The 21045-nt window shown below is 39.4% G+C and overlaps 1 protein-coding gene across 2 annotated transcripts; it reads right to left on the reverse strand.

Annotated features, from left to right (window-relative positions):
• Positions 1–196: 196 nt before the first annotated feature.
• Positions 197–20818, reverse strand: dpysl4 (dihydropyrimidinase like 4). 2 transcript variants are annotated; one of them, XM_017701640.2, is made up of 14 exons: positions 20203–20818; positions 13301–13389; positions 12687–12871; positions 10373–10537; positions 8805–8866; positions 7491–7571; positions 7304–7372; positions 7095–7215; positions 6834–6990; positions 4753–4894; positions 4271–4441; positions 3514–3693; positions 2760–2931; positions 197–1453 (listed from the first exon to the last, which is right to left on the reverse strand). In XM_017701640.2, exons 1-14 carry the CDS (start codon positions 20545–20547, stop codon positions 1362–1364), a joined length of 2031 nt encoding a protein of 676 aa, XP_017557129.1. In that variant the 5' UTR covers positions 20548–20818; the 3' UTR covers positions 197–1361. The 2 variants fall into 2 exon arrangements, with proteins under 2 accessions (XP_017557129.1, XP_017557134.1); XM_017701645.2 differs by lacking the exon at positions 20203–20818 and adding an exon at positions 17101–17258.
• Positions 20819–21045: the final 227 nt, after the last annotated feature.

The following is a 21045-nucleotide window of genomic DNA, read 5'->3' on the forward strand; positions in this document are numbered from 1 at the left end:
ATTGCCCACCCCAAACATTTCTGCTCAGCATATGAGCAGTCTTTGCTTTCTTGGTAACGCAAATAGAGCTTTATACATGTGAACGGTTTGACAATCATTTTCTGAGCACTGCTATGAATGATGAATTGCAGGAAGGCTTGAGAAGACTGAGATAAACAAGTTCCATAGGTTGAAAAGAAATTTGTATGTAGTCAAATTAAATCGTCTTTTCCCAAAAAACTGTTTATTGAGGACATGCGGACCATGCACAGTTAGGAACATAAGACATATTTACAGACTGAACACAGAAAGAGTAGAAAACAGTAATCTACTGACTGGTTTCCTTTCAGTGGAGCATCACCGACCAGCATGGGCTACTTTTAAAACAGCTCACCAATTTACACCACATTAAAACAGAAGAATACTTCTGGCTAATAATATCTTTGTATTTGCACTATAAAAGAGGCCATTTTTTAAAATGAAATCCCTTTGAAAAGTAAAAAGGAGAGGTTTACATCGAAAGGCAAAATGATGGCACCTCCAACAAATGTGAATCAACAGTTAGGGCCAGAAAGTGGTTTGTTCTTCACAGTAACACGTTTAGGAGCACCAAATATTCCTTAAAAACTTACAAAAATCAGCATATTTAAGTGAATGGAAGAATGGCAATGAATGGCCTGAAGCAAGTTACTGTCTGGTCTACTCCTATATATCTTCCTTAAGGCCCTTTTTAAATATATTTTAAAACTTTCTGTCAATAAGGAAGGCAAATGCTCAACCACTGGCCTATTGGCTCATTTTACTTTGCTGACATTTAACATACAAACCTAACTATAGCAGTTCAATTTTTTTAAAGACAATCTACAAGTAGCTTCCTAAAAGTAAAGACACTGACAGAGAGCCCCTCTCTGAAAAGTTCAGTCTTAATCTGAATGACAGCAGACAGAAAAAAGCACTGGTTCAAAGGCAGCACTGAGATGAGATCCATCCAGTGTTATACAGATACTACAATCACCAACTATTCACCTTCATCACATTATCAATGCTACTTGTATGCTAAAGCTGACAGAATGGGTTACTGAGCCTGTGGACTCTGGTTAATGTTGCATGCTACACGACGGGACTGGGATTTTGGGCAAGAAGAGTTTGAGGCTATCCAAAACGAGGGTATGAACAGACTTATATGCTTGTCTATGCTTCCTCTGCTAGTGGAAGCAGTGGGTGCATAGCCCTGTGTGACGGACTTGGCAGAAGAAGTTGCAGCGTGTATAAAGGTAGTGAATAAAATGTTGCTTGCATCATATTATTGTTTTATGTTAAACTGGAAGCCAAAGGGAGATCACAACTGTTGCTAATTGCTTGCTTCCCTCAGTGGACGCCACTCATGAAAGGGACGTGATGTTGGATCTTCCTCCAGGGGGAGCTACGATCCTCTGTGCGGTACGCCTGGGGATGTGGTCATCCATCTGAGTGCCTTCATTAGAGACAAAGACATTTAAAGCTCTATAACTTTATCCATTTTTTTTAAACTTAATACTTTGATCCTGAACTTTCCAGTTGAGGTTAAACATAATAAAACTATCTCTCTCTTGAGTTTGTGAACCCAATTATGGGCCACACTGACAGTCAGATCTAGGCCACAGAGCAAGCCGAGCGAGAGAGAGAGAGAGCGAGAGAGTAAGAGAGAGAGAGAGCGAGAGAGAGAGCGAGAGAGAGAGAGGGAGAAAGACAGCAAGTCAGGCAGAATTAATGTGAGGTCTACAGAGTAAATAAGAAGAGACAAACAGTAGATGGAGGGGAGAGGGGAAAAGGGAAAAGAGAGAAAAGGAGGGAATTAAAATTGGGGGTGTATAGAGTATGTAACGAATACAGAGAGAAAGTGAAAGAGAGAGGCAAAAGAGAAAAGAGAGAGAGAGGGAGCGAGAGAGATCCAAAAAGACAGAGGAAGAATTAAACTGGAGATTACAGAGAAAGAGAGAGGAGAAAAGAAGGAAAGGAGAGAGAAAAAGAAATTGTCAAGGGGAAATTGCATTGGTGGCATGTATAGTAAATAAACAGTAGAGTGAAAGGATGAAAAAAGGGAGAGAAAAGTGAAAGAGTGAAAATGAGAAACAGAAAGAGAAAGAGAGAGATAAACTGGGGTTTAAAGAGAAAATAAGAAGAGACAAACAGTAAGAAGAGACAGGAGAAGAGAAAAGAAAAGACAGAGAAAGAGATGGCAGAGAGATAGAGCAAGAAAAAGAGTGAGAAAATTAAATTAGGGAGCATATATAGTAAATAAATATTGGGGAGACGGAATGAAAAGATAGAGAGAGAGAGAGCGAGAGAGAGAGAAGAGAAAGAGGACTAAGATTGAGAGTGTGTGTGTTTGTTTGAGAGACAGAGTGAAAAAGAGAGAGGGAGAAACAATTCAATTGAGGGCATAAAGAGCCAGGAAAGAGTAGTGAGAGAAAATGAAAAGAGAAAGGGGCAAGAGAAACAGAGGAATAAGAAAGAAAGCGTGAGAATGAGAGAGACAGGCAGGATTAAACTGGCTGACAGAATAAATAAGAGGAGAAGGGGGGTTGAAAAGGCAGGAGAAAAGAGTGTGAGGAACACGATAAAATTGGGGGGCATACAGAGGAATAAGGGAAAAAGAAGTATAAGAAAAGAAATAGTGAGAATGAGAGAGTGAGAGAGTGAGAGAGAGAGAGAGAGAGAGAGAGAGAGAGAGAGAGAAAATAAAATGAGTGGCATACAGACTTCATAAGAGTAAACAAACACTGGAGGGCAGAGCCTACCAGACAGGGTGAATCCTGATTGGTGCAGGTTTCTAGCTGGTCCTGCAGTTGTCTTCCCTGGACAGGAGGGTCCTCTGGTGGTGGGAGTTGGTGGTACAGACTTTGTCATGCTAATGACATCATGAACAGGCCCGTCATAATTACCTCGAGGGACACCACGAGCCTCTGCCATCTGCAACACATTTAAAACCATTACAAACACATTTACATTTACACTGTTACTGACAATATTTATAGACTCCTTTAACCTATAGAATACAGAAGTCCAGAGAGGCCAAGAGATAGTTATAATTTTCTGGACTGTTATTTTGAGAAAACGAGTTAATTATCTTCTCATCTCAAGATAACAAAATTGTTCTTCCATTCACTTAAGAAATGCAGACTGAAACCTCCTGTTACACAATGTAAATTAAACGTAAATGTAATTCATTATATAACTAATTTTATCATTAAATATGTAGATACATAGTAACTGTTGACTTGTATGACAAAACAGCAGTAATCCCTCTAGACCTCTAAGGGTTAACGATGATGAAAGTGACTGTAAAAGCTGCTCATGACTTTGTCCAAGCCTTCACTCACAGAGACAGGGGCCATAAGAGGTCAATGCCTGATTTTCATCTTGATATTGACAGTCAGTGTCATAACTAACCTTCAGTCCAGCTCACAGCAACCTCTGTTCTTTTGACTAGTAACAGCAAGTTGACACTCACAGCACATTTAAGGGCAGAAACAGTGACTCAGTGAGTCGTACCCTGCTGCGGGCTTTGATCCTCTTGTAGACATAGTCTGGGAAAGCTTTCCTGGGGACAAAGCGACCCGAACCCTCCATCACATCCAGCTTCTCCCCCTCTAGAATGATCCTGCCCTGACTGATGACGACCACGGGGAAGCCCCTGCACTCCATGCCTTCAAAGATATTCATCTCCACTGTCTGCAGGTCAAAGTGATGAGGGCAAATGATCAGACAACAAGATTTTACAAGACTGTATGTCACTTAAATGCTGGTTTTAATGGGCAGATTTCAATTATCAGCTGCAAAAGCACACACTCATGTTCTCTGAAACACTGAAAAAATACATTAAATCTGTGTCAATTTTTTTCTTTACTTTAAATATGTACATCATAAAATATACTATACGTCCAAAAGTTGGTGGTTCTTTTGAAATCATGGGTATTTGTGCCCCTTTACTGCAGTAACAGCCTCTACTCTTCTGGGAAGGCTTACACTAGATGCTGGAACATTGCTGTGATTTTGAGGTCAGGTACCAATGCTAGATTAGCACTGGATCACAAACGCTACCCTAACTCATCCCAAAGGTGCTGGACGAAGCTTGGTCACTCCAGAGAATGTAGCTCCACTGCTCCACAAGCCCACACAATGCATTTAAGTGAAATAAATTGACTTAAATAAACTACTTTTTAAAAGAAGCACACTTGGCACTACTATTGAGGTAAACCAATATATCACACATAACATGAGAAACTGAAACTCTTAAACTAGTTGTTACCAAATTGTGAGATTTGGCTGAGAAGGTTTTGGTCTCCTTGGTGTTCCAGATGACGAGGTCTGCATCAGATCCTACTGCGATTCTTCCTTTGCGAGGATACAAGTTGAAGATCTTGGCTGCGTTTGTACTGGTCACTGCCACAAACTCATTCTCATCCATTTTACCTGTGGCCTGGGGGTCAAAAAGAAAGGTGGATAAGGTATGACCACAAAGTATTTCTAGTAGTAGTTCTAGTACAGTGTAGCGATATGTAATTTTTTCCCCAAAAACAGTAGCAGAAATGACATTTCCTCTATTTGAAAAACAATGGCTATTTAACCCCCTTAACCTATTGTTACACATAATATACTTAACACTTGATTATTCTGTAAATGCTGTGAAACTATTATGTTAGTTATGTACTCGTGAGAGTCAGGAACTGAAACGTAGGCCTAAACTTAAGAGTTTAAGGGATTAAACAGAATGAATGTAAGGTGACATACTACAGCTTTGTCCCAGACGATGCTCATACGTTCTTCAATACCGTTGGTCCCCTCAGGGATGAACGTGAAGTTGTCTTTCCCTACAGCTTTCTGAGCCGTGGAGAAAGTGCAGTGAGCGCTGGCCGTCACCTGAAGATCCCCACTGAAACACGGGTTGTTTAAATACTTAGTAGTGCCAAGTTCACTTCAACTCAGAAATCTATGTTAAATTTGCCATTGGGGGCTTAAAAGTTTTTATTTTCATTTATTATTTAGATTTTAAAGTTTTAATTCACATTAAGACACATGTGCTACATGTACATGTGTTATGATTTGCTAATCGTAATCTCATTATCAGCTTTCATAGCTATAATAGAAACTTTAAGAAATCATTCACATTTTCATGTGCTGTGAGTGTTTCTGTAGGAGTCTGGATGAATTCAGAATTTCATGTGATCCCACAAATGTAAGTCCAACATTTTATTACAAATTTTTATAACTTATAAATAACAAATCCAATCTGCACTGAAGTCTATGTAGTTACTGAACAATAAGCCTTGGGATGTAATTAGGCAGAAATTTTAAGGGGTTAATACATTGGAAGGCATATCAGTGCACATAAAGGAATGCACAATAGAAGCATTTTTACTCAGACTTACAGACCTCACTGTATTTCAATGGAATACAGATTCAGATGTCAAGGCTTTCTCTTTACAATTTCGTACAATTGCAAATCAGCTGACAGTATGTAGTGAAATCTTCTGAAGCTCTCACTGTGAGCATTGTCAGCATTTCTCAAACACATATTCACCCTTAATTTGTGTTTTTGCTACACAAAAAAGCATGAAGAGGTCAAGTTTTTGGTTTTTGCTTCATTTGTGTCGCATGATAACAGAGAGGCTCTGCGATGTTGATTCTTATTCATAGTAGCAACTTCTTAGATGTGTTATACTCCTTCTCTGCCTTATCATCTACTGTATGCACCCTCACGAAAAAGAAAAGAAGTTCTCTGAAAGACTGGGGTTAAGTTTGTGATACTCTCTGTTTTAGAAATATTTTAGGATTTTAAAAGATGTGTAGTGTATGCCCACTTAACTCTTATCAGATTATCAGAATAACTAGTACCCTGCTGGCTCTCTAAAAGTGAAATATTGTGACTTGAGCTGCTAGCAAGCAATGAGGGGTGAAAGGAGAGGAGTGAGAACCTCCTGTTGTGACGACTCACACCTCTCCACAAAGATGAATCTGCTAGGACGAAACAGACTTTCTTCATATCAAAACACTGTGTAAAATTGCCACAATAAAAAATCAGCACTTAAACACAATAAAAACTCTTTTAAAAATAAAAAATGTTGACCTGCTGGCTCGTCTATGAAGACAAACATCTAATTTGCATTGGGCTTTGTAAATCATTCATGTTTCCATTGAAATACAGTGAGGTCTCTAAGTCTGAGTAAAAATGCTTCTATTGTGCATTCCTTTATAATTTAATATACAGATTTTCATTACAAACTTTATTATCAGCAAAATGATTTCATTGAAAATCTGAATCTTTGAAATTTTGCCATTTTCACATGAATTTCAGAACTTTTTTAGTATTTGATACGTTCTTCTTTGGATTATTCATAGCATGCACTTGAGCACTGACTCCACAAAATTTTACAACCACCTCTGATAAGTAGATCAAACCCACCTGACGATCGTCTGAACATGTGCTTCAATGGCAGAGATAAGACTAAAAAAATTTACCTTTTTGTACAAAGGCCTCAACATAGTCAGTGACACGAATCTGCTTAAATTTGAGTAGATATTCAGAAGTAGTGCAGAACTTTAAACTTTGTTTTATTAACTTTTTTGTTTTAATTTTTTTTTCAAATTTCTAAAATGTTCTGTTGTTTAAATGAAAAAATGTGGTCTCAGACTTCTGGACCCCACTATAAGCTCCATTAGTGCTACTGAAGAACAAATGTACAGGAACTTCCTCCCAACAGGTGGAAATTATATTTCATGTCTATGGTAAAAGCAGGTTAATTGATACCAGAAAAAAACATCATTTTATACCATCTTGTTTTCTATGACTGATACTACTAAGTGACTCTCACCAGGACAGCATGGAGTTGAGGTAGTCTGGGGTTGCTGGATCTGGACTGAGTGGTGGAGACATGACGAAAGCAGCAGCTTTGGCCCAGTTTTTGCTCCAATAGTGTGATCCATCAGTACCAAGACTGGCTGTGATTGGCTCGCCATAAACAACCATGCCTAGCAATCAGAATCAAGCAAATTATTGACTGTTACTTCTCTGCCCTGCATGCTTCGAATATCATTATCTAATGTATGTTCTGTATCACTGAGGGAATTCATACCCTTTTTCCTGGCCTTGGCAACAACATCAGCAGCAGGTTTACTCATCACCTTGGTGACATAGAGGGGGCAGTTGGCCTGCTTAGCGATGGTGATAGCCCGATACACTGCCTCTGTTTCCACCTAGCCAACACAAACAGTCTCTATGAGCTAAACTGGTATTAGACTAGCATGAGTGCCTATAATTTAACCAACTCTGAATTCTTTCTACCTCTTCTGAATGGCTTAGCACATGTCCCTCAGGGCCTGTGATCCCCAGGTCCAACAGTTTCTTCTGCTCCTGGGACCACAAAAAGAGACCAATACCATCTCTCAGAAAGAACAGGTTGTAATGGAAAACGAGACTATTTAAGGGTTTTACAAGAAGCAGTGGTACTGTATGTATGGTTGAGTTTTACCTCATCAATAATGTCACCGTTCTCAGCATGAACTTGGGCAATAGCTCCCAGATCTCTCAGAATGCTAAAAATCTCATACATCTGCAGACAAAGAATCAGCTTTAAAATGTTGCATCATGCACTTAACCAATTAATCACAAGCAAAAAAAGTCTACTTTCCTCCATCAGTTAAGTGATTTATCAGTGCTGTTGCACATTTCTGTTGACAAATAATTTGATGTTTGTTTGTGTCACAAACTACAATTGTGAACAAGGAAACACATGAATATATGTCATGCTTAAGTCATGTTTTTTTTGTTACTGTGATGAAAGAAATCAATAATAAATCCTTATTAATCTGAGTTGTGCTCTGAATGCGTTCAGGTTCACTCTGTGTGCAACAATAATTGCAGCAGCTTCTTTCACACAGTGATACAAAACATAGAATCACAAAGAAAGCTCCAATTCCGCATGCTGATTCATTTTAACATGATCAACATGTACATGTACATGCTCCCAACTATTCTTAATTAGTTAAAGGGGATGAAAACAAATACTCTGAACGTATCACCATTCAGGGTTTCTAACTAATCTAAGCTGACAGAAATCAATACTCTCAGACAGTAAGACACTCTCTACTGACAGACAGAAACTTCCAGACTGTAAGGGATCTTGCCCACCAAACTATACATTTTTGTCAATGGTATTAAAGAAATAGAAATATAATCATTAAAATGAGTGTTATTTAAACTGTTCATATATATGCAGGAATCACAGTGGTTTTTTGCCTAGAGCTTATCTTTCTAATGTTCAATGCTGTTTCTCAAGGGAACGGGAGGATGTCAAGAAGTTAGACATACACACACATACACACACACAAATACCTACGCAAATACAGATTAGATGGCACCTATCACCTCAATTTACGACATTTCATCTGCTTTGACAATGAGGGCTTGTCTCGTGGTGTTATAAAATTAGAGACACAGAGAGAGAGACAGAGGGTGTGTGGCTTTGAGGAGGTTAACACTGACTCATTGTTTGGGAGAGAAGGGAGCATGAAGGCTCGTTCAGATGGGGTGATGGGGCTTTAAAGGCTCTCAGGCCCATGTCATTTTTTTTGCTTTTCAATTGTGTTAAATGTTTGTTCTTCATTTTTTTAGCATGATTTTGTCTTGATTTCTACTTTTTATATTTGTCTTCATTATCATAAAATAGTTTTTGTCCAGCATTTTCATCCAATAAACTGCCGAAACTCCTTTGGACTCAGGCTGATTGTTTTACACCACAACGGACATTTTTTTTTTCCATTTTTCACAATCTTACAACACTTACTTGCGAATCTGAGCTTTGATACTTGTCCTTATAAGCCATGTAAACCAGGAATGAGTTCACACCTAAAACACAGGGTGACATTGAAAATCATTAGACACAAACATGGGGCAGAAAAATTGTGAAGTATGACTAACAAACTACAATTAACTAAGGTAAAGTGTATTTAGATTACTTGTATTTTCTCACTGCTTGTACTCGTCCAGTGGAACTAATCCATGAAACAATGCACATAACATTTCCAACAGACTGACCATAAGTCTGAGTACAACAAAACTGTCCTTCTCCAAAAGACCAGATTGAAAAAAACTGCTGTTTTTATCTTTAAAATGTAAGCAATAAAGTTACAACCAAACAAATCAGTATTAATGTTTATAATAATTATATACAAGATGAATATAACTAATACAGAAAAACATACTTTTTATTGTAATTAAATAGGTTTCAGCAGAACATGATTTGAACATCTCGTACTCACATAAAAACATCATCTGTCACAGAATTCACTACATTATTTTAATCTTCTTGATTATTTTAGCCTTCTTGATGGCTGTAACATAACACTGTTTTGAAGCATATAAACAGCTCACAGTGAGAGCTAGCCAGGCTGAAGTACAGCCTCCACATGGCAAGATTAGTCTTAACACAGAGTGCCAACTAAACATTATACAGTAAACAATGAGCAAGGTCCACATTCTAAACAGTTCAGTTTTTGGAACTTCGTATTCACAGGATCACACAAAACATATCGTTGCTGTCGGAAGAAAACCTTGTATCTCCATTTTTGGCATTTTTCAGTTTTTGAAATAATTTGAAAGTATCTGTTACTCTATACATTGTTTGTAAATTTTGTGATGAATGGCCTAAATGAAAATACTCAAAAATGATATGGGAAAAATTCTGGTTCCATTGACTTACATTGAAAGTGAAGTATGTTTCTTCCTTCTCCTGTAAAGTTACTATTTTTGGAGATACAAGGTTTTCTTCCGACAGCAGCGATATATACATACATACAAATACACAACAGATGTGATGGAAATAAAAAAAATGTACAGCTTAGCAGAGATTAACTCTCCTCACTCCGTCAACTCCCAGAATTCTCTAGGGGATCACATGACAAAAGACTCTCAACCATCCAGTCTGATTTAGCTTAGCCTGCATTGCCCTGTTTGCCCGTCTATGGACTCTTGCCTGTTTTTGTATTTCGATTCCAGATTAGCCCTTATTAAATATTTTAGCCACAGCCTGCTCTGTGAGCATCTGTCTCTTTCAATGCCATCACATCTACTATTATGTTCATGCTATGATGAACACAGCCTCTCTTACTAATCATATTTATTTTGATATAAATATATTTTGATATATTGTTTAGTGTATTTAGCCAGGAAAAGTAATATGGTTGCCCTGCGATGGGCTGGCGATCTGTCCAGGGTGTATCCTGCCTTCCGCCCGAAGACTGCTGGGATAGGCTCCAGCACCCCCCCGCGACCCTGACAGAGTTTACATTGTCATTTGTATCTGATATATACTTTCCTGTTTTGACCTGGTCTGTTGAATAAATCTGTTTTTACCGTGATCTTTGACCAGCGTCTCCAACTCCTCAAACATGCCCTCGTGCCAGCGGGTGATGTCTATGTGTAGAGAGTAGTCACAACATGACCTCTTATCGGCCGTATCCCTCCACTGGTCAAAAGCAGCCAGCAAGCTAGCGCCTGGCTCGGGTACAACATGGTCAACTGTGGGGAGAAAGGCAGAAAATTATCTTGATAGGGGTGAAATATGACAATTAATTTTTACTTTTTTGGCTTCTTAGTTCACTCAACCATATCATGGGAAATCACATTTTTTACCTTCTTTTTAATAAAAGAGTTTGACTTACATAAATGCTGCTAAAGTTTCATAGCAGACCATTTACTCCGTCATATACAAGTTCATATATGAAAACTAAGCTGCTAAAACAGCCCATTTTCAATTCACTGTTTTAGTTATGTCAAAAAACCAAATGTTTTCACACATATCAGCCCCACCCACCCACACTGAAGTTCTAAGAAGTGTTTGGGCCTGGACTGCTTTTGGAATGAGGTTCAATACAGAGCAGACATTGTTTGTATATGCCAGTATTAAAGGCACAGTAATAAAACCACCCTGTTGAAATGTAAGAGATAAAGAAAGATTATGTAAAATCATGTGAATCTGTTTTTGTATATAAAATCACACACACATTATAAGTGGACCTCAACAGGAAAACATAAAGTAGCAGAAAAACATGGGATATGAGCCCCTAACTATACTGGCCTTATCTCCTTATGTAGTAGTTTTGCAAATTCCAGTGAATTAATTCCAGTGGATATAATCATAGTTTTAGATATTACACAACTAATTGTGCAGGCAAAACTTTGCACAATATGTTGAAAAAGAAAATAAAACACTAGATGCTAAATGTCATATAGATGTATATAAATGTCATAAAGACTGTTTCCAGAAGTGGCATCTTAATGCGCATAACTATGCAAATATTATCCAAATAATTTAAATAGCATGATGTAAAAACTTCACCTGATCTACAATTACATAAGCAAACATCTAGTGAATATCTTCTATGTCTCTATGCTTGAAGGAGCAAATTTTGGAGTTCCCCTAAATGCACTCTGCATTTAGCAGAGGATTACAGTATGTGACAGCACAGTGACCCTGATTCATATGACTTAATTAGAATGGGCAAGCTCTCACCATGTCTGCCACTGTAACACGCATACACTGCTCCTGGTATACTGTTTACCACAAAAGAGTGACCAGTCACATCCTCCTGACTCGGTGAGCATTTCATCCTCTGCTGCCAGCTGCTTTATGTTCAGATTCCTTCAGACTGTCTCTTCTTTTCATATTCCTTTAGACTGCTTTTGCCTCTCTGATCATCCTAATCGTTATTAATTACATCATAAACACCTTCAAATCAATAATAGGTAGTTTTAACACAATAATAAAAATGGCAACAGTGACCTGTCGCTTGCCAAAGAGCGAGCCCACCTTTATCTGTATTGTTAAAGCTGATGACTTAACTTACTCTGTGTACTCCATCAGTCAGCACTAAATCCATCAGTTTCATCAGATATTCATATTTATCTGACAGAACAGCTCACGGGTGCTCTGTTTATTTATGTGTTATAACTGTGTGTTCATGATGTTTAAAATATTTATGACCTAAATAATAACAATTAATAAACTAATTTTAAGCCATTTATAAAGAGGTGCCACAAGTTCAAAATCTGACTTTTTTTCCATTTGTTTTGACATCTTTAAATTAAATGAAAAAAAAAGTAAAGAAAGTTTTTTCTTTCCATAAAACAAAAAAATGTCAATACTTAAGAATTCAGCCTTATCACCACGGACAAGCCAATAAGAATGCCTGCTCTAAAATCTAGATCGCTGATTGGCTAAATTATATTCCATAAGTAGTTTATTAACATCAGTGCTGAACAGTTAATTAGTCTGGAATCTGTTGTGATCAGTAAGCTTACCTATTTCAAGCACCTCACGATAATTTCTGGTCTAAGCCACACCCACTTTCAATTTGTTTAAAGAATTTAAAAAAGTATAGTTTGATAATTGGAAGTCATGTTCTGGGCATTGGCATCAATATTGGAAACATTCTGAATGGCATCCAGCCCTAGCAATGAGTGAGAAATAAATGGGGGCACTGGAGGGTTGAGATAATAGAATCTGATTAGCATCAATTTGAATAGGAAAAGCACAATAGTGTACAGTGCAGGCGTCCCTGAGGACAGTGTCTGAGAACGAGTCTAATCCTCTTCCCAATTCCTCATCTTTTCTCTCCTCCTGCCTTCATCAGTCATCTAGTATAACAGTCATGCAGTGTTGACCTACTGATCATGGTGGTTCCTCCTGCCAGGGCAGCTCGAGTGCCGTGGTAAAAGTCGTCGGCGGGGCTCATGCCCATGTGTGGCGCCTGGAGACTGGTGTTGACATCAATGCCACCCGGGATCACTATGTGTCCATACGCATCCACAGTCTTCACCCCACTGGGCACAATGAGGTTCTCCCCAATCTGTCTGCGGGACAGAAGATTACAGGAGCAGTTCAACCAGAGCTGCTAAAATCAGGCAAAGGCCTTTGTTTATAAACCTTTAGTTCATTGCAATCTTATTACCATTTTTGTAGCATAATCATCTTTAATCCACTAAACACAAAAATATTGTTCAAACTGTTGTGATACAAAGTGATCTACAAACTTCTATAATAGTGTAAAACTGTTAAATTAACAAAATATTTTAAAATTGATGATATTTTGATATTTAATTTGTCACAAACAGACAATACATGACAGGAAAGAGGTCTAAGAGTTGCTAGTGACCTGATGTATGTATTTAAGGGCTAAACAATAGCAAACAGGTTAAAATCATTAATGTTTAATTTTTATTATTGATTTTACGATGCATTGAAATGTTTTGTCTCAAAGTTTAAGAGCCTCAGGTACTTACTTGATGGTCCCATCCTCAATATAAATGTCAGCATAGAAGGACTGGTCATCATTTACGATTTTTCCACCTTTGATGATGAGCTTATCACTCTGTAGAAACAGGAGTCCCATCAAAGTGTAATTAATGACTGTGCCAAAAAAGGGTAAGAAATACCATTTTGTTGTTTCTTGTGTTATCCACAATATCTCACTACCTTGCTTATGGCCAGATGTTTTTACACACATTAAAATACAAACATGAGCTTAATAATCCCTGCGAGTTTTTCATTTTTACACTCAGGTAACAAGTCATATTTACCACAAGCGCTAAATATTATTTAACATCCAATTATTTTTGAAAGCAGTTCTGTTAACTGCTTCTGTAATACACCGAATGAATGCTAATTGAACTATGCAAGGTAATTCCATTTATTTTGTGGATTTAATACAACTTTTTTTCTCTTTTCCATTGGAAGGCAGTGTTTACAGTGGAAAAAAACATGCATGACAGTAAAATCAAAAATCTAAATGCTGCCTCTTTTATCTCAGAGCAGGGCTTGAATTTGCATAAAGACTGGTCCAGGTCTGAAAGAGCAGTGATGGAAGGATTACAGTGCAGTGAAAAGAAATAGCGAAGATAAAGGCAAATGTTTTCATTAATGTATGCAAATCCTCATGAATATGTTGAATATGTAGGGCTCTTTAATGAGATAAGGCAGAGACTGAGAGACAGAAACATCAGAGAACTATTATTGAAAGTGAAGTTGGTGAATCTACCCAAGCAGCCCAAGAAAACGCTAGTAAAAGCTCATTTAGGTTATTACATTGATGTACATGGTGACACTCTGAGTGGCTAAATTAGGTTTTTAAGGCCTAGTATTATTAGGATTTATCAGTCCACAGTCCTTGGTAGATGCCTGAGTTCAAATGATGACCCCACCCAAAATGATGATGCCTGAATGACAAGCACCCTTGTGGTAATTCGTCATTACAGTTACATCTGATTGGCACCTCCATGAAATTAATTTGTCCCACTTTACCTCATTTCCCAGTTTTTACCTGCACCTGTGTCAAATGTTTGGGGATGCCCAGCTTTCCAACATGTTTCCCCAGGTTAATTTAAATAAGCTCATCCCTTACATGGCTAGGGATGGCCAGGGGGATCCAAAGTGTTATTACCCACTTCTATAACCTACGAACAGCTAAACCAGTTTGCAATAAAGTCACTGTAGTTACTGACTTACAAGCCTTAGTATGTAATAATTCTGTGTGACTGTATTTGTGACAGTGCAACCTTCAGGAAAGTCCCATAGCCCAGTGATGTTTTGCCCTGTTGTGATGTCAGAATTTATCAGCATCAAAATGTTTCACATGCTTAAACATCCTTCAGGCCAAGATTTGTTTGCTTTTAAAAAGAGGTTCCAATATTTCAAAACTTCTGCATAATTAAATTGTTTAGATATAAAAAAAGTCATTCAAAGTAATTTGAGGAGAAATTAGACATTCTAAAGAAACTCACCAACTCTGATTTTCTTTACTGTGGTGGTGACAGGAACCAGAGGTTGTGCCATTCTATTTACAGTACATTTTCTATGTAATGTTGATGAAGGTAAAATAGGTAATATGTTGATAAGTTGTCGATAATATGTTGAAAACCAAAAATATACATTTTCTTTGGAGGCTATTTTACCCTACATAGTTTACATACAGGCTTCCTCTTCACTATGAATTTTAAAAAATGCACTTTTAGGGGTAAGTGCACAAAAACCATGTCTCTGGCATCAGGCAGTGAATCAATTTTGTGCAGTTCTTTTTCTTTTTGTGAGGTATAGAGGCAGTAAACACTGCAGATGTCGAGTTCATATCACCACTACTGTGAATAACTCTCACTTGGTATATTTCTCTTGACTGATGCATTTTAAACTAAACCACTCAGAATGATTTGTTTACATCTTAAAGTTTAAATTATGTAGACATTTTGAAAAACTGAAAAGCTGAAATTCCCCTTTAAGTCACCCTGAGATCAAACCTGACTCTTCTTACCTTGTTAGTTCATATTCCTGGTCACATTAAGCATAATCCACCATATCACAGACATAATTCTTGCTTTAATGTAATCTTCTAAAAAGTGTAATGACTTTTGCCTGCCTCTAAAACATTTGATTTTCGATAACCTCGCCATTCACCAGCGGACAGGGAAAAATACTTTGACCCCCTAAATGACCAGGGCCTGCTGGTGGGCTTAAAGTTTTATTACACACTTCTATAATCTAAGAATAGCTCAGTCAGTTTGCATTGAGGTTCCCTGTAGTTACTGAAAAATAAGCCTTAGTATGTAATAAGCCAATTTCAGCTCCCATCACCCCCACCTATAACCGAGAGAAAACTCAGACACCCTTCCTAATATTGCAACTCTCTGAGACATGTCAGGGTATGTAAATGAAAATGTGCCACAATTTCTGATACATGCTGTAATAGAAAATGGTCAAATGATTATTTAAGCTAAACCGCTCTTCATGTCATTAAATCTGATGGTTGAAAAATATATCCAAAGTATTAGCCAAACTTTTGTTTTATGCCAACAAAACTTCAGCAGGTATTTTTTCCTTACATAATCGAAAAGCAGCAGCAAGAAAACGCACATTTCAAAACTTCCGTTTCATCAAACTTTTGACGGGCAGTGGATTTTGTATTGTCTCTGTACTGTATTTAAACCCATTCATACTCACCCACCCCTTCATTCCTCTCTGCTCTCCTCTCCCATAATGTGCCAGACTGCTGGGCACATTAGGCCAATCAGCCATGAAGGCGACTCCCTGAACCTTATAAAGCATTTTCCCTGCTGCGCTGCCTGACGTGAACTTCAGCTCACGGTATTACTTTGAAGAATAACCGTCTTTATTAGCAAGAGCCTGGGCCATGTTTTGCACATTTCATCCAAAAGGTTGTTGCCCAGCTTTCTGCTGAAGGCATAGATGCTTCTGAAAAACAGATCACGCTGGTAATGCAGTGTGACAAGTCCATAGGCAGCCCAGCACCAGGCCCAGCTGCAAACCGCTGCTGACCATGTCATATTCAGGGCCTTGGTCATGTTTCAGACACCACTGCCAGAGACAAGGCAGGGAATACAGGCCAGAGCAAGGGAGTGACTAATGACAGTCAACAGTCTGAATAAAACCTGCGGTATAATAGCTTGACGCCCAAAGACACTTTTAAAGCAGTACATGTCCAATGCACGTCTTTTGTCTCGAAAGTGAACCCCACCCTGTCTGACCGTCTATCGCTGAGGGTGCCACAAATGTGGGTCATCCAAGAAGCCGGAAAGCCACACTGTGCTTAATTGCACGGAAGGGAATCAGGTTCTGTTAGTCATGCAGTGGACATCTTTTTGAGACATTACCGGTGCTGAATGACCAGAAACGGTGTCATTGTACCTCACAAACACGGCTAAACGTGTCATCCCAGATTAGAGATCCAAAACAAAGCGGCTATATTCAGTCCATCAATCTGAGGACGTGGGAAACAATGGCGTGTCGATAATGTCTCCGCCATAGCAGTGTCTTTATGCTATAAATTCGCTTTTCTATGCACAATTTGTTTCACCAGTATGAACCGACTGCTGCTAAACTACTTATTCACGGTCCCTGAACCGAAGCCTCAGCCTGCACTGGTTGTCAGAAGCAGGGGGAGCAGGCTGCTGCTAGCGGCTATACTCGCTCGTCACTGCCGCGGTAAAAGCCTCTCGGCTCCGGCTACCAGCTCCGAGTCTCCCCGCGGCGCCCCGCCTGTGGCTCCGTCTACCGTTTCTGTCAGTCTGCTTACCGTTAAACGGGGGATGTTCTTCTTGCCCTGGAAAGACATGGCGCCGGTTTTAGGGGGGAAGAGTTTTTAATTCTGGGGTGGCAAAAAAAAGCAAAGCCACCGAGAGAGATGGATTTGTGTGTCACGTTGGAGGAAAAGCTGCAGTGAGCATGTGCAGAAGAGGAGAGGTGGCAGTGAAGAGGGTGCGGTGGGGTTTATGCTAACGAGGTGAACAAAAGTGCCCGAAATCCCGCCCTCTTTTCCCCTCCAACCCCCTCCCCACTGCTCCCCTCTCCCCTTATAGTCTACCCGCTTACCCCCACCCCCACTGCTCCTCTGTCCCAGCCTAACACCACAAAAACGCAAAATCTAGTCAATTTATCTAATACTTGTTATTTTAAGGCTGTTTAAACTTGTAAAAAAGGCGTCTCAAGGGTTCTTTACTAAAAATGTAGCTATACAGAACCATATGCGACACATTCTCCATCAGTCTGAAGAACCATTTCACCATGCAAAGAACATTTAAGCATGGAAATGGTTACATTTTTAAATGTTCATTGTTCTATATAGAACCAAAAAAGGGTTCTATTAGTCTTATGATGTTAAGCTTGTAACAACACAGGAGCTCTTTTTCTGTGCTATATAAAACAATTTTCCATAAGGTTCTGTATAGAACCATATGCAACAGATCTACAATCTGAAGAATGATTACACCATGCAAGGAACCATTTAAGCATATAAATTGTGTAAAAAAGTGTCCATGGTTCTATATAGAGCCATTATTTTTACTAAAGAATCCTTGAAGAACCATCTTTTTTAAGAGTCTTATTCTAAGATTATTTAACTTCTAGTTTTTGTTTTTCATTTGTTTTCAGTGCTTTTAGTGAGTAAATGATCTCACTATAAGGACAGATGATTTTACTTGATCTGCCAATATAGTGAGATCATTTGACTGAAATCATTTAAAAGTAAAGATGTCTAGAAATAAGTTAAATAATCTAATATCAAGGCTACGCCAATCTCAAAAAGAGAAATATTAGATATATTGACAAGATTTAGGACAATTTTATATGCTAAGATATAATTTTTTGCAGTGAAACATCTCCCCATTGGCCCTCTCTCCTCCTGACCTCCTCTCACAGCCCCATCTCTCCTCTTTTAACCCCCAAGCTACTCTCTCTCCTCTTACAACCTCCTCTCACAACCCCATCTCTCCTCTTTTAACCCCCAAGCTACTCTGTCTCCTCGTACAACCTCCTCTCACAGCCCTGTCTCTCTTCTTTTAACCCCCAAGCTACTCTGTCTCCTCGTACAACCTCCTCTCACAGCCCTGTCTCTCTTCTTTTAACCCCCAAGCTACTTTCTCTCCTCTTACAATCTCCTCTCACAGCCCCGTCACTCCTCTTTTAAGCCCCAAGCTACTCTCTCTCCTCTTACAACCTCCTCTCACAACCCCATCTCTCCTCTTTTAACCCCCAAGCTACTCTGTCTCCTCGTACAACCTCCTCTCACAGCCCTGTCTCTCTTCTTTTAACCCCCAAGCTACTCTGTCTCCTCATACAACCTCCTCTCACAGCCCTGTCTCTCCTCTTTTAACCCCCAAGCTACTCTCTCTCCTCTTACAGCCTCCTCTCACAGCCCTGTCTCTCCTCTTTTAACCCCCAAGCTACTCTCTCTCCTCTTACAATCTTCCCTCACAGCCCTGTCTCTCCTCTTTTAACCCCCAAACTATTCTCTTTCCTCTTACAACCTCCTCTCACAGCCCTGTCTCTCCTCTTTTACCCCACTCTACTATTTCCTATTTACCCTGTTATCCTTCCCCTTAACCTACTCCAGTTCTTTTACCCTGCTCTGCCCTCTTATGCCTCTCTCCCTCTGCTTTTCTCATCCTTTACCTTTTCCTCTCCTACTATCACCTCCAACTACCCTCTCTCTCCTCCCTGCCCACTTAAACCTCCTGACTTCTCTCAAAACCCATCTCCTCTCTGAATCTCCAGTCAACCCCAATCAACACACCTATAAAACATGAATCATCATTAAGAATCTTTTACCCAGCTCAGCAATCACTACAAGACACAGAAGCCCATCTCCAACAGAGGAGAATAGATCATGACAAAATGTCAATTTTGTCAAAATATTGACTTGCTATCTCAAAATAATGACTTGCTATCGTGAAACAGTTGCTTAGTTTTTAATTTTAATAACTCATTATTTATGAGTTAAATACAATTAAAGGCTGTATTTAGAGAATGTAAGACATTCTTTCAAGATCCAAAATCAATATTTGGAGGACAAAAGTCATTATTTCAAGATGCCAAGTCAAGTTTTTTTGTTTGTTTGTTTTGTTTTTTTACAAAATTGGTAATTATTTAATTATTTTGAGTCTCTAAGTCTGGGGTGTCCAGTCTTATCCGCAGAGGGCTGGTGTGGCTGCAGGTTTTCATTCCAACAAATCAGATGGTCACCTGATGAAATGTTTGAAGACTAAGACTAACAGATTAAACAAAGGGAATCAGGTGTGCTTAAAAAACCTGTCCTTTGACGATAAGACCAGACACCTCTGCTCTAAGTTTAGAGAATAAGTAATTACTTTTATATACTAAGCCAATATTTTGAGAAAATAGTCCTTATTTTGATTTACTAAGTCAATACTTTGACAGAGGATCATGTCACACATACCTTGTGAGGACAAGGTAACCCTAACCCTAACCCTAACCCTATAGATTTGTATTGGTTTTTGTTCTTTGCCATTTTTTAACTGTAGCCAAGTAAATCTTCACCTACATCTAAACCTTACAACACGTGCTCCAGTGAGGACCCTCATAATGTCTTCACTTAACCAAAAATGTCATGTAGTCTTCACAAGACGCATACACAGCAGTGGTCCAGGTGTCCAGGCCATGGAAAGGTCCAGCTGACTGTTGACTGCCTAGAGATTTTAGACTTATTACTTACAAGACATCTTTTTTAATTTTTGCATTTTTTAAAACTTTCTACTAATATATTTTTTATAAAGGCAGTCCACTTTGAATACTTTATTTTCAGATATGTTATTTAAAAAAAGAAAACCCGTTTTGATGTATTACTAATAGGAAAAGCACTCTTTCTAAACCCTGACCCTACCTCACGTCTCTCGCGCATGGCGCGCTTGTAACCCACGGGCTGGTCAACAGTCTGGCTCCGTGTAACCGGAGGCTGCGGTGGCGCGCGACTCACGCTGGACACGCCGGAGAAGCTGGACACATCGCTGACACTGGCCGAGTCGTCTGAGTCCTGCAGCCTCCGGGCGCTCCTCCTCACCGAGTCCGGGCTGAACGACTCGAAATTCAGAGTCTTGTTCTCAAACGCTCCCTCGATGTTGCAGAACATCCCCCCGAACTTCACCCGCGGTTTTGGGCTGTCTGTGCCCAGTTTGGAGAGCAGAGAGCACTGGTCATCTTCCCGTGGAAGGAGCCTCCTCTCAGCCATGGCTTTCAGATCAGGCTGGCTGTGAAGTTGAGAAGGTGAGAGTCACAGAGGGAGAGAGAGTCACAGAGAGCGAGAGAGCGGCGACGAGGCAGAGTGCAGCGGGAGCTGTCCACTGGGGCGTGGTGCTGAAATCACAACCGCTGAATCGCTGGAGGGAAAAACGCTGAAAAACCGCACCGTCACGAAATATTGAAAAGACTCTCCACTGTTTACAATATGTGTTTATATGCCATTCAAAAGAGCCAGCAAAACCCAAGAATCCTCCTTTGTTTTTAAGTTAATGAAAAAAAGTCACAGTCCTACAAGCGCGGGCACTCACTGTAATAAGCGCCTGATGATACGAGGCGAGCGTCCTCGACCGCAGGCGCGTCTACCGAGCTGAAATCCAGGTCAGGGAGGGAAGTGCATCGCTGAGGAGATGATGTTTTGCCCCGAGCGTGACCAGGCTCGCGCAGCTGAGATGATTCAGATCAGTCGCAGCCCAGAGCAAGTGGTGTT

This window comes from Pygocentrus nattereri, chromosome 13 (genome assembly GCF_015220715.1).
Source record: "Pygocentrus nattereri isolate fPygNat1 chromosome 13, fPygNat1.pri, whole genome shotgun sequence".
NCBI lineage: Eukaryota > Metazoa > Chordata > Actinopteri > Characiformes > Serrasalmidae > Pygocentrus > Pygocentrus nattereri.